At 43.9% G+C, this 14,661-nt stretch overlaps 1 protein-coding gene across 1 annotated transcript in view; it reads right to left on the bottom strand.

Annotated features, from left to right (window-relative positions):
- LOC146860913 (mucin-5B-like) overlaps positions 1–14,661 on the bottom strand; it is a 307,179-nt gene that overhangs the window by 80,189 nt on the left and 212,329 nt on the right. Inside the window, exon 13 of the mRNA XM_085646181.1 lies at positions 724–880. Coding sequence (XP_085502307.1) covers positions 724–880 — 157 coding nt within the window. The remainder of the gene's footprint in view (positions 1–723; positions 881–14,661) is intronic.

A 14,661-nucleotide genomic window follows, 5' to 3' on the forward strand; every position in this document is an offset into this window, starting at 1 on the left:
GTAATGCGAGGCGAAAGTCTAACTTTACCACTTTCGGTATTCACAAAAGGCATTTACGAGTAGTAAAGTTAGACTTTTGGTCTAAGTTTAGACCAAAAGTCTAATTTAGATCCAAAGTCTAACTTTACTACTACAAAAGTTAGACTTTTGGTCCAAGTTTAGACCAAAAGTCTAATTTAGACCAAAAGTCTAACTTTAGTAGTAGTAAAGTTAGACTTTAGGTCTAAATTAGACTTTTGGTCTAAACTTAGACCAAAAGTCTAATTTTAGTTGTAGTAAAGTTAGACTTTTGGTCTAAGCTAGACTTTTGGTCGAAACTCAGACCAAAAGTCTAACTTTACTACTCGTAAATGCACTTTATAAATACCGAAAGTCGTAAAGTTAGACTTTCGTCTCAGATTACTTCTGTGAATCGGGTCCTACCAATTTAAGATTACTGCATCAGTCATAACTAGGGCCTCAGTGGAAAAATAATATTACTACTCATAATGCTAGCAAAAGTGCTGCCACTACTACTAATTGCCACTGAGCAATTGTACTGCTCTATTATGCTCTTTCTCTCCCTCTTTAGTCTCCCTATCCTTTCCTCTCTTTCTTTCCCCTATTTTAGTATCACTGTCCTTATCTTTCCCTACAGCAACTGACTTCATAGTCTCCTTCTTTCAAGGTTTACCGCTCCCCGTCTCGATTTTTGTTTCACTTGGTGCATTGATTGATACTCACGGCAAAGTTCAGGTGTTCTCCATTGAATACAAATACAGGCCTTATTGCATGCCTCAGCATAAGCAGCAATCGCAGTGCAGAAGCAGTCACAGTCTACACCAGTGTTGCAGGCACATGTGTCACTTACACAGGCATCATAATAGGGATTTGCATCCACCTGATGGGAAAAGGTGAGAGGTAATTTTAGAATTTTAGAATTCTTGAGTGATCTATCTAGGGTGCGATGTATCCATTTTATTTGAGTGCTCCCTCATATTTGCTCTTGGGGAACTCTCCGTTTTATTGTGCTTGGGATTCTGGTAACACAACAGTACATGCTGACAGAGGTGGCTTGTGGTAAGCAGAAGTAGTGGGGAAAACAAATCAGTCATATTGACCCACTGACGGGCACTGAGGCATTGTGAATGCCTTTAGGGTCAACACCAAAGCTCTCAATCATGGCTCTTTATAAACACTGTATATAATGAACCCAGAACCCACCCAGTAAGGATGAACTTAAAAAGGTATATTGGGCTTGGGTGGATACACAGCAACTCAGTAACCCTAGTGCAGGTAGGATGGCAGATGATTTTTACCAGTTCAAACAGCACATATTTTTAGAGCCATATTTAGATCTTATTCAGATCCCAAGAGACACTCTATATACAGTTTAGGGTTGGCTCCCTCCTAGTTCGCGAGCTAACTGCAAAATGGAGTCCACCTCGCCAGACAATCGCGGATTGTCTGGGCTGCGAAGCACCAATAGAGAGCGTGGCCCACCTCATTTTTCGCATGCCCAGCATACTCCAGGGCCAGATCAAGATGGCTAAAATCAATCTGCAGACAACTGTGCATCTTGGATCATAGTGTTGCCTTGCGGATCTTGAAATCAGACCCAAGAGCTCTTTTTGTCTGTGGTGTGGCAAAGTATCTCGGCTGTATTTGGCTTGTCAGGTCCAAATTCTTGCGCAGGGAGGTATGAATTTACAATGCAAATATATCTTTATATATTTTTTAAATGCCATCAGATAGCTTTAAAAGATGTATGTTCTTATTTTTTGTTTAACTAATCTAATTTACTAAATCGTATTTTAAAACTTATCAAATGTACAAATGAACTCCCCATCTTGGCCCAGGGATTACTTTGTTGCTGCTAATATTTATTAACAAAATGATCAATCTTTTGTATATTGTCCCTGGATGAAATGTATATATCTACCTTTTTTATTGTTTTTATGATAACTCGTATCTTTTATTCTTGGCTTGTATGAATGAGGTTGCTTTTATGATACTTGTTATCGAAATAAAGCTATTTGACTGACTGACTGTGTGTGTATTTCAATTAGAAGGAGGACTTCAATGGCAACCATAAGATTGTACATGGACTAGCAGCATGAACAGCACACTACTAGGCTCTATAATTTTCCTAAAGGTCGACTTCTGCATTGCTGCCTTCCCCTGACTATTAGCTTTGCTTGTTAATATGAGCACGGTTAGTGGTCTTGGCCTAATTTCTTTTTTAGTGGGATATTGTTGGTCCTTGCTGTGTTAGTGCAGTGTAGGTGGCGGTGAGTCTATCTTCTTCCGACAAGTGAGTGGTATAAATTTGGTGTATGTAGGTCTTTGTGATAAAGCCAAATTTTGTTTATTACTTATTCTACAAAGTGTTTGTTGTTGTTGACTTGTTTGACAAGTTACCCTTGTTAGTAAGGATTATGGCTAGCCACAGAATTACTGCTCAGCAGGTGGTTGGTATGCTTTTTGAAACTTCCTCTGACCATGATTATGAGATTGACAGTGCGTCTGAGGGAGAAGAGAAAGTGCAAGATTCTTGCAATAAGTTTTCTGTCCACAAGGAATCATCTGATGATGAAGCTAGTCTCAGTGCAGAGGGAGTAACTCTCAGTGTGGATGAAGTGCCTGTTTTCGAGGAGGGCACTAAATTGTGAAAAGTTTTTGCCTATGCAGTTTTTTCAGTTGTTTATGGATGATGCATTTTTGGCTGAGATTTTTGAGCAGACTAATTTGTATGCTAAACAGCATTTCAGGGACAGTGGTGGTAGACTTAGGCCGCACTCTAGAGCTACCCGGTGGACTCCCATGAATCTGGATGAAGAAGTTTTTTGATGTTACTTTTTTGATGGACCTGATAAGGAAGCCGTCCATGGCTTCACATTGGTCTACCAGTCCATTGATGGCAACGGCCATATTTCCTGCAATGTGGAGTCGTGATCTGTATTTACTGGTGCTTCAGATGCTGCATTTTGTTGATAATGCTTTGGCGTTGCCACAAGATCACCCTGCTGTGACCGTCTTTTTAAGATTTGGCCTGTTCTTGATCACTTTATAGATCGATTTTCGGAGATCTATACTGCAGGGAAAGAAATAGCTATTGATAAGTCTTTAGTCCTGTTCAGGTGTCATTTGGTTTTTAGACAGAACATTCCTAGCAAGAGGGCACGTTATGGAATTAAGATGTATATGTTGTCTGAGAGTAGGACAGGATGGGTCTATAACTTACGGGTGTACACTGGTAGGGATTCCGCTATTGTCCTCCCTGGTTGTCTGTCCACTTGAGGAATTTCAGAGAACATTGTGTGGGAACTTGCTAGAGTACTTTTTAAACAAAGGTTACCATTTGTACTTCTACACTGCTGGACACTCTTGCTTGTGGCACAATCAGACCTAATCATAAAGGTTACCGAAAAGAGCTTGTTTGCAAAAAGTTTCTGAGGGGACAGTGCAGTGCCTTGTGTAGTGATGAACTGCCAGCTGTGAAATTTGTGGATGGGAGGGATGTGGACATGCTGACTATCATCCGTTATAAAAGTACTTCACCTGTGGCTGTTTGTGGTCAGGTTGCTGAAGTGCACAAACCTGTGTGCATTGTAGACTGTATTTCCCCTGAATTGTATTACTCTGTTTTACCGCAAAGTTTTTAAAAATGCTTGCACTGTCACTGTGCTGCTGGATATCTCATACTGTAAAGTGAATCTTGAAAGTTCCAATTATAGCATTAGATTGTAATCTTCGTAAAAGCCCTTTAAGTATTCAATGATGGTAATCTGATTTGTTATGGATCAATCTACTTGGCACTTGAAAGGTTCCTTGAATGGTTTCTGTGTATATGCATTTTCTCTGTTTTTATAAGATATAATGAATTTAGTACAGTACAAATTTAGAATATTACTCTTTTGATATGTTGATTTCTGAATATATCTTTTCATTTTATGTGGAACTCTTCACAGTCCCAAATCATAATAAATAAACTTGTAAACTTGAAAACTTGGGTGGTGTTGACACCAGAGGTTGGAAACTTACACTGCTATTTGTAAGGCTTACATTTGACATAAGAAGTTGGCCATCCATCTTTTCAGTTTAACAACTTTTAATGCTTTTGTTGTGTTTAAGGTGTGTTCTCCAGCATCAAAGAAGACTTTTGTTCAGTTTCAGGAGTCAGTGATAGGCAGCCTTGTTGTAGTGGAACAGGTAAGTGTTCCTAGAGTTGGAGGATGTGGCTAGATTGAAAGATTGTCACTTTCCTGCTTTAATTCCTCCCACGCCCCAAAAAACAATCCCTGTACGAGATGTAGAGTCTGTTTGCGAAGAGGTATGCGGAAGGAGAGCCATATGCATTGTGCTGATTGACCATCTAATCCTGGGCTGTGTGTGCCTACATGTTTCAGATTGTATCACACTCAAAAGAGATTTTGGAAGCAACACTGAGTCTAATAGTGTACTGCCTGGTCGGTATGTTTTTTTATTTGTTGTTCAGTTTCACGTTTGGCATTTGAATGATATTCTTTAGTTACCACTGTTGTGTTTGTAGTTATAGTTTTGTATCTAGTTCCGATTGGTTTGCATTTTCTTTCTTGTTAAAAAAACATTTGACAGTATGTGTGGACTAGTGCTTGGCAGGTGGTGTGCATGGACTGGCGCTTGGCTGGCGGTCTGCGTAGACTGGTGCTTGGCTGGCAGTGTGCGTGGACTGGCGCTTGGCTGATGGTGTGCGTGGGCTGGTGGCTTGGCTGGTGGTGTGTGAATTGTGACTTGCTGCTGGTCATTACACACTCTGCTAGCCAAATGCCACTGCACCCACTATGTCAACCACCAGCTGGTGTGATTGCTGTGTTAGTCATGTGGGCATATAAAAGTAATGGGCCCTTGAATGGTGCTGTCTGTTGATGTGAATGTTGTAATGTGCTGGGCCCGTGGCTGGCAGTGTGAATGGTATTGTGTTTCACGTATGAAAGGTGTGTGAATGGCCTGTAAAGAGGTTGGTGCCTTGCTATAGCTTTACAGCTCACGAGCTATGTGTCATTGGTCCAGGGTTTTAACCTTTTAATTATTAACAGTGCATTCCCTTTTTATTAAATATCTTGTTAATAGAATCTTACAATCTGAACCTTCACTCACCCTTGTGCCAAATTCAACCAGTATGTGTGTGTACTTCAGGAATTGTTTGTTTTAAAGTAATATTTCTCTTTTCTGTCTCTCTCTGCCAGGGTGTACATTGTCTCCACATTGTCTGTTGATGTGAGTGTTGTAATGTGCTGGGGCTGCACCTGGGGGTGTGAAAGTGTGTGTCAAGTATGAAAGGTGTGTGAATGGCCTGTAAAGAAATTGGTGCCTTGTTGTGGCTTTACAGCTCACAAGCTGTGAGTCATGGGTTCAGGTTTTTAACCTTTTAATTATTAAAAGTGAATTTCCTTCTTGTGAAATCTCTTGTTAGTAAAATATACATTTTGAACCTTTCACTCGCCCTCGTGCCAAATCCAACCAGTATGTGTGTGTTCTTGAAGAACCAAAAACATAATTGGCTAACAATGTATTTTTTCTTTTAAAATGTTGCACTTAGAATTTGCTATGCTATACCCTTAATCCCTATGTTTTTGGCTCTTCCAAGTCACAGGCCCTTGCCCCACCCACAAAAATGAGGTAAAATGTTACTCGAGAGATTGAGGGGGACGATATGGGGTAGGACATTTTAGCCGGCACGAGGATCCCAGCCAACAATATATGGAAAATGTGTTTTTTCAGCTACATTTGAGGTTTGCAGGGGATTCTGGGTAAGAAAATGTTGGTGGGCTCACAGAAGACATACCTCGCTGAACTCTCCCGGGTGTATAGTTTTCAGAAATGTGTGGGTTTGGTAGTGTCCCAAGATGGCTGCTGAAAATGGGGCCAAAAACCCGGATGACCCCCTTGCAAAACCAGGTTGTTTTGTGATAAGTAATTTTGATGTCTCCACAATACATTTTGGATCCTTGCCTGTAGCGGGTACTTTGGCCACCCACACAAGTGAGGTACCATTTTTATCACGAGACCTACGGGAACGCTGGGTGGTAGGATATTTGTGTCAGCCCGGTGATCCCACAACTTTCCCACACAGAAATTTGAGAAAAAAGTGATTTTTTTCAGCTATATTTGAGGTTTGCAGGGGGTTCTCGGTAGTAAAACGTTGGGAGGTCCATGCAAGTCATACCTTGCTGGACTCCCCCAGGTGTCTAGTTTTCATAAATGTGTGGGTTTGGTAGGTTCCCAAGAGGTCTGCCGAGCGCGGGGTCATAAACCCACATGACCCCCCCTTGCAAAACCAGGTTGTTTTGTGATAGGTCATTTTGAAGTCTCCTCAGTACGTTTTGAGCCCTTGCCTGTAGCGGATACTTGGGCTACCCACACTAGGGAGGTACCATTTTTATTGGGAGACCTAGGGGAATGCTGCGTCAGCCCGTTGATCCCACAACTTCGCCACACAGAAATTTGAGAAAAAAGTGATTTTTTTCTGCGAAATTTGAGGTTTACAGTGTAGGGTAGGAAAATGTTGGGGGGGTCCATGCAAGGCCTACCTCAGTGGACTCCCCTGGGTGTCTAGTTTTCAGAAATGTGTGGGTTTCGTAGTTTCCCAAGAGGACCGCCAAGCCCCGGCCAAAAACCCAGGTGACCCACCCTTGCAAGACCAGGTTGTTTTGTGATAGGTCATTTTGATGTCACTTCAATAAGTTTTGGGCCCTTGCCTGTCACAGGTACTTGGGCCACACACATGAGTGAAGTACCATTTCTATAGGGAGACCTAGGGGAATTCTGGGTGGCAGGAAATTTGTGTCAGCCCAGTGATTCCACAACTTTCCCACACAGAAATTTGAGAAAAAGTGATTTGTTTCAGCTAAATTGTAAGTTTTCAAGGAATTCTAGGTAACAGAACCTTGTGAAAGCCCATCCTGGATTTCTCTGGGTGTCTAGAATTAAAAAATGTATAGGTTTGCTAGGTTTCCCTAGGTGCCCGCAGAGCTAGGGTTAAAAATCTACAGCCAGGCACTTTGCAAAAAAAGGGTCAGTTTTCACTGTAAAAATGTGCTTTGTCCACGTGGCGTTTTGGGATGTTTCCTGTTGCGAACACTTGGCCTACCCACACAAGTGAGGTAACATTTTTCTCAGAAGACTTTCCTGTCATGGCCACTAGGCCTACCCACACAATTGAGATGCCGTTTTTCTCAGAAGACGTTGGGAAATGTGGGGTGTGCGGAATTTGGTGGATCCACGCAGATTCCAGATCTTTCCATCACAGAAATGTGAGGAAAATGTTTTTTTTTTATAAAGTTTGAGGTTTGCAAGCGATTCTGGGTAACAGAACCTGGTGAGAGACAGACAAGTCATCCAATCCTGGAATTTCACTGGGTGTCTAGGTTTAAAAAATGTATAGGTTTGCTAGGTTTCCCTAAGTGCCTGCAGAGCTAGGGTTCACAATCTACAGATAGGCACTTTAAAAAAAAGGGACAGTTTTCACTGTAAAAATGTGGTGTGTCCACTTTGCGTTTTAGGGCATTTCCTGCTACGGACACTAAGCCTACCCACACAAGTGAGGTACCATTTTCTCATAAGACGTTGGGGAATGAGGGGTGGGTGGAATTTTGTGGATCCACGCAATTCCAGAACATTCCAACACTGAAATATGAGGAATATGTGTCTTTTTGACAATGTTTGAGGTTTGCCAGGCTTTCTGGGTAACAGAACCTAGTGGGAGCCAGCCAAGTCACCCCATTCTAGATTCCCATGGGTATCTAAATTTCACAAATGTATAGTTTTGATAGGTTTCCCTAAGTGCCGGCAGAGCTAGGGTTAAAAATCGACAGCTAGGCACTTTGCAAAAAAAGAGACCGTTTTCACTGTCAAAATGTGGTTTGTCCACGTTGCGTTTTGTGCCATTTCCTGTCACTGCCACTAGACCTACTCACACAAGTGAGGTACCATATTTCTCATAAGACTTTGGGAAATGCATGGTGGGATTTTGTGGATCCAGGCAGATTCCAGGACTTTCCATCACAGAAATATGAGGAAAATCATTTTTTTTTTACAAAGTTTGAGGTATGCAAGGCATTCTGTGTAACGGAACTTGATGAGACAAGACAAGTTGCCCCATCCTGGATCCTTCTGGGTGTCAAAATTAAAAAAATGTATAGGTTTGATAGGTTTCCCTAGGTGCCGGCAGAGCTAGGGTTCAGAACCTACAGCTAGGCACTTTGCAAAAAAAGGGTCAGTTTTCACTGCAAAAATGTGGTGTGTCCACGTTGCTTTTTGGGCCGTTTCCTGTCACGGCCACTAGGCCTACCCACACATTTGAGATGCTGTTTTTCTCAGAAGATGTTGGGAAATGTGGGGTGTGTGTAATTTGGTGGATCCACGCAGACTCCAGATCTTTCCATCACAGAATTGTGAGGAAAATGTTTGTTTTTTTGCAAAGTTTGAGGTTTGCAAGCGATTCTGGGTAACAGAACCTGGTGAGAGCCAGACAAGTCATCCAATCCTGGAATTTCACTGGGTGTCTGGGTTTCAAAAATGTATAGGTTTGCTAGGTTTCCCTAGGTGCCGGCAGTGCTAGGGTTCAAAATCTACGGCTAGGCACTTTGCAAACAGAAAATCAATTTTCACTGTATAAATGTGGTTTGTCCACATTGCGTTTTTGGCCGTTTCCTGTCGCTACCATTAGGCCTACCCACACAAGTGAGGTACCATTTTTCTCATAAGACTTTGGGAAATGCAGGGTGGGATTTTGTGGATCCATGCAGATTCCAGAACTTTCCATCACAGAAATGTGAGGAAAATGTGTGTTTTTTTTAACGAAGTTTGAGGTTTGCAAGGGATTCTGGGTAACAGAACCTAGTGAGAGCCAGAGAAGTCAACCCATCCTGGATTTGCCTGGGTGTCTAGATTTAAAAAATGTACAGGTTTTCCAGGTTTCCCTAGGTGCCGGCAGAACTAGGGTTCAAAGTCTACAGCCAGGCCCTTTCCAAAAAAAGGGTCAGTTTTCACTGTAAAAATGTGCTTTGTCCACGTGGCGTTTTGGGCCATTTCCTGTTGCGAGAACTCGGCCTACCCACACAAGTGAGATAACATTTTTCTCAGAAGACTTTGGGGAATGTGGAGTGGGTGGAATTTTGTGGATCCACGCAGATTCCAGAAGTTTCCATCATAAGAAATGTGAAGAAAATGTGTTTTCTTTTTACAAAGTTTGAGGTTTGCAAGAGATTCTGGGTAACAGACCTGGGTGAGAGCCAGAAAGGTCACCCCATCCTAGATTACCCTGGGTGTCCAGTTAAAAAAAATGTATAGGTTTGCTAGGTTTCCTGAGGTCCTGGCAGAGCTAGGGTTCAAAATCCACTGCTAGGCACCTTGCAAAAAAGGGTCTGTTTTCACTGTAAAAATGTGGAGTGTCCACGTTGTGTTTTTGGCTGTTTCCTGTCGCGGGCACTAGGCCTACCCACACAAGAGAAGTACCATCTGTGTAATTTTTAGCCATTAATATAGCAGACGTCAAAAATATGTTTGGATTACTTTAACGAAAGGGTGGGCAATGGGCTATACTTGCTAAAATGCTTGATTGCTCTTCTCAGAGTTTCAGAAGAAATGCTGTGAAACGGCTTCCCGGCACAGCTTCTTAGCTCTTTGACACAAATCAAAAAATATTCATAAAAACAGACGATAAAATAAGTGGATAGCATTTGGTGGATGACAATATCACTAATTCCTTGTTCACATACACTAGTGAAATTACTTCATATTTGGGGAGAAAAAAAGTATATATATTTAAATGTGGTTCTAAAAGAGAGGGGCGCAATCATTATTACTAACAGTAATGCAATATTTTAAAATTGTCATTGCCTGATGTAGGTGTCAGTTTTCACCCACACAAGTAGTAGTGCCAATAGGAAGTAGCACATACACTTTGCAGAGTAGGAAGGTCACTGTCAACAGTCAAAAGCCACGTCTCAAAAACACTTCAGTTTCCTTCAGGATAACTGAATAGGCTAGGAATAATTGCCCTCAAGTGGAAATTCATACTTAGGAGGGGTATCTTTTGGGCCTTGTAGAAAGCAAGATTGGCTGAAATGACTCTAACATGAGCTTTCAAAGTTGCTTTTACTGGGCAAAGATCCAAAATGTGTCTCTTTAAAAATGCAGACGTTGATGAAATACAAAGGAATGAAATTGCTGTTTTTCTGAAGAGGAACATTTCCCACATAGTCACTTTGGTACCTGACCTTGGACAGGTGGCAGAGTTTGCCCAAGGCCAAAATACCTCAAGAAAACGTTAGCCTGATTTTGTAAATGATTGTTTATGGCTTATAATTTTATTCAAATCAATAAAGATGGGCCTGACTTGCAAAGAGATTGTCCTTGCTTTAGGAAGTACTAATGTATCTGATTCACAAACATTTCCTCTGTCTTAAGATAGCACCAACGCAGTTTTTTTGCATGGGTTTAGTTTGACAGTATCTTCAGCCAGGGGAAAACCTTAGGAAATAGGCCCATATTTCCTGGCTTGAGTAAGTCTCAAGACTTAAGCCAGGAACATTCATTGGTCAATAAGGCAATATGAGCTTACAAAGCTAATTAAAGGTAGGTGGAGTACATTGTCTGTTTTAAGAGTACCTTTGCCTTCAAACATTTAGACACATAGGGAAATGATCATTATACAGCCACTGACGGCTGGAAAGCAAAGGGAAAGATGATCTCCACAGCGAGGCCCGTACATTTACAGGGTATGAAAAAAGAGAGAATGCATTGGAAAGAAAAGGATAATTTCTTTCATTGTCATGAAAATTACCACGTGTGAGAACCCTACCCCCTTTTGAATATAGTCTTTTAGCCTGCTGCCGAGGACTTTACCGGTTCTTAAAGGTTATAGGCCGAGCCACAGGCAGGGGTAAAAAAGGCCTTTCACAACTGGTATAGGAAGGCTATTAGATCATTCCAACAACTGAGGGTAGAATGCTCTAAATTAAAAAGGGAGCAACAGAGAGACAGACATTAGAATGTATACCAGGCATTATAATCCACAAAGCACGGCACTGTCTTCAATGGAGCTCCAAACAAGCACATTTTCTAATATAGTTTTATAGCCTGCCGTAGCAGTCTATGCCGGCCATTAAAGGCCCACTCCAGAATTAAAGCCCCAGGCAAAGGTGGGATATAAGGCTATTAGAACATTATGCCATTGGAGGGCGTGAGCCACAGGTGATTTAACCCCCTCGGGCTCTATGAGGCCTTTGTTCACAGCAATAGCTGTGAACCACAAACATTGGCATGTCGGAGCTCTGGGGTTTTACCAGCCGTTAGAAGCCTGTAGAAGTCCATTGTCTTCAATGGTGCTCCCACCATTTCAATGTTCTAATATTGCGTGTGAGAAATCATGATCTGCTTGCACTTTTTGCCCCCATTTTGAATACTAGGTGCTGGTTTTTTGGCTGTGCCCTGGCCTCTGTAATCAGACCCAGGACCTGTGCCCTGAATAAAAGTGCATAGTGATTAGTAATATGTATAATTGGCACTGACAGACCCCTGTAAGTCCCTAGTATATGATAAGACAAGGAGGATTTAAACTACCTATATGTCCTAGTATATAATAGGGCAAGGAGGTTTAGAGGCCCAGTGATTCTCCTGCACTCGACTGTGTACTTGCTGTGTTGCCTGCTGTCATTTTAAAGGCTGCCCTGCAGACTGCATTTAAAATTAAATAATATGCAAATTCAATGTTGGAATCAAATGTACTTCCAAAGTAGTGATCTACCTCATTTGTATATATGTCACCCCTAAAGTCTCACCTAGGTACACCAAGGGTAGAGCGCTATGCAACTATAAGCTGGGACATCATAAAAGATGTTTTATATTCCCGGGTGAGGGAAAAGCTGCCAGATTCATTTTTCACCATTGTAGATAACTTGCTGCATAGGCTAACATTGGAATGTTTTATTTAAGTACAAATATTGAAAGGAATTGGCTAAAAATATCAATCAAGGTATAAGATGTTAGTTACGATAAATCCAATGACTTGTTAATTTATGATAACTGTTGGACTTGGCCCTTCTGGCAGGTTCACCCCTTAACTTTTTGCCTTAAGCTCTGACATATTGGTAGTGATTTTTGGTCTCTGCGCACTTTAGCACTGTGGCCCAGTGCAAAGTGCGTGCGCTCTCTGAGTGCATGTGGTGAGATAGGCCTGCCCTCCCATAGGAATGCATGGGGGATATGTGTGTCCATGGTAGTTCCTGATGTGAGGGGAGTGCAGGGTCAAGTTTAGTATGTGCGAACTCGTAAGAATAAATGCTGCGCAATGATCTGCAGTTTGAGTGACAGGGCTGGGGAATTCCAGGAGCCAGGGTGAGTCAGCCCAGTGGTGAATATCGAGATCAGCAGCTAGATGGGAGGGAGGAATTGCACCTGGGACCTGAATAGGGCTGGGCCTTCCCTCCACAATGCTGTCTCCACCCCCTGGGGTGCATCTGATGTCCCTGGCCTGTCCGATGAATAGGAAGAGGGGCTGAGCAAAACAAAGTGCTCCAGAATCAGTTGTAACTGGTTCTCCCCTTGCCCTACAGTTTGTGACAAAGAAAATGTTGTATAAATATAGGGGCTGTGACCCCATGAAAATGTTCTTGTTCTGGACTTGAATCTACCAGGGGCGTGCTGCTGCTGGGGCTCAGGGGAAGGTTTGCCTCCCTGGGCCCTGCCCTGCCCCTGGATGCCTGGAGGACTTCTTTTTGGGGACCCTTCTGCCGTGTATTGCCCTCTTCATCTGTGAGTGCGTTGCTGTATTCTTAAGAGCACCTGGCTCTTTCTGCGCACTGGGAGCGCTCTACATGGATTCCCCTGGGGCGCTGAAGCTTCGCTGCCCCGGGGCCGCACATCGCTGCTGGGGGGAATCCCCAGCGTAGGGATTCCCCCATTGTGCCTTTAATAGTGGGTGCCCACCCCACATGGCCGCCTATATTTATATTTTAATAGCAGGAGCCCACCCTGCTTTTATATCGTAATTTGGAGGGCGCCTACCCCTCATTGCCGCATTTTTGATTTTATAATTGAAGCGGGAGCCCACCCCGCGTTTCACCGCCATGGCCCGATTGCCGGGAGGAAGTCAGGCAACGTGGTGCCTGATGGCGGGCGGGACTTCCGGCACACACCCACGCAGCAGGAGGAAGCAGCAGGAGCAGGCAGCGCCTGTACCCTTTTTCCCTACGGGGCTCCCGTGATGAAGAGGGAGCCCCGCGTACCACCACAGGATGCCATATTCCCGGCGGGGCTCTCCTTAATGGAGTGAGAGCCCAGCATGTGCGGCCTTGGTGAAGTCCCGGTCCCAGAAGAGGGACCGGGTGAAAAGGAGACCGAGCCCCCCCCCCCTCCTGACGAAGAGAGGAGCAGCCAGAGAAGCCAGGAATCCCCGAGGCAGCCGGTGAGTGGGGCTGAGGAGGGTCTTCTTCGTGTGCACCCAAAGCACCTGGGCAGTCCTGCATGCTGGGCAGCCCCGCAAGAGAGAGCGGGCCGCCCCACAATCGAGGTACGGTCTTGGTGCCCCCCCCCTTTCTGAGCGGCCCGCCTGGTAGAGGGTCGCTCCAACGTGGCCCCATTTGTTGTCAGAGTCCCGGTGAGCAGCCATTCCATGGCACGGAGAGTGCCAGTGCTCACCCCTCTTTGGGGGCAGTTGTTGTGAAGAGCCCCAGAGTCTTAGGGGCATAATGAAGCGCATTGTCGGCGCCTGAGCAGCCCCGTCTGGCAGCGGGCCGCTCCAACGAAGGGACAAGTTTATTGAAAGAGGGTCCAGAGGGCCCCGTGATTTCCCTGTGTTGGCCATCATCCTTTACAGTTGCCCCGCTTGACAGAGTGTAACTGCAACGAGGGGCATGGTTGTTTCCAGAGCCCCAGTGAAGCCCAGAGGGCACAGTTGTGTCAGGGCCTATTTTTCTATTCCCAGCTGCCCAGCAAGTAGTGGGCAGCTGCAACGTTCAGGTCATTGGTTTCTTTGGGGGACATGGATTGTAAGCTAGGAGTGAGACGCACTCCCTCACCCTCATCCCTCCACAGCTGTGCAGCACTTAGTGCCAGCTGCACTGTTTAGGTTTGCGCAGTGGCACAATTGGGTTCCGCTGCTAGGCAGCAACCCTGACATTCTGGACACAGGGCGTTTGAGTCCCCCTTTGGGATGGCCAGTTGGCCAGGGGGATTGTTAGGTTTATAGGGCGCCAGGCCCTACTGTGATTCTTGGGTGCTAGGAAATGTAATGTATGTAGAATGACTTACGCACCTGTGTTATGCCTCTAAATGTGTTCTATGATTATGAGGTTGGTTCGCATATGATGGTTTATGCTAGTGAGAATTAATCCCTAAGGTAGTTATGCTTAGGAGGTTAGGGTCTAATGTGTTTAGACTTGTGAGAGAAGGGTATAATGTGTTTATGCTGATGAGGTTGGCGTACAATTCGTTTGGCGCCTAATGTGATACTGTGGATAATGTGGTTTATGTTACAGGCTGATGCTAAGTGCAGTGATTACCAGTAGTACTGGTTGTGTTCTATGTTGATGCTAAATTCTACATTTACTAAGTTCACTTTGTGATGGTACTGACAGTGGTCCAGTGGGCCCTGTCAGGTGTAAATAATACCTTGTAAATATTGCCCAGTGCCATGTG

Source organism: Triturus cristatus, chromosome 3_1 (genome assembly GCF_964204655.1).
Source record: "Triturus cristatus chromosome 3_1, aTriCri1.1, whole genome shotgun sequence".
Classification (NCBI taxonomy): domain Eukaryota; kingdom Metazoa; phylum Chordata; class Amphibia; order Caudata; family Salamandridae; genus Triturus; species Triturus cristatus.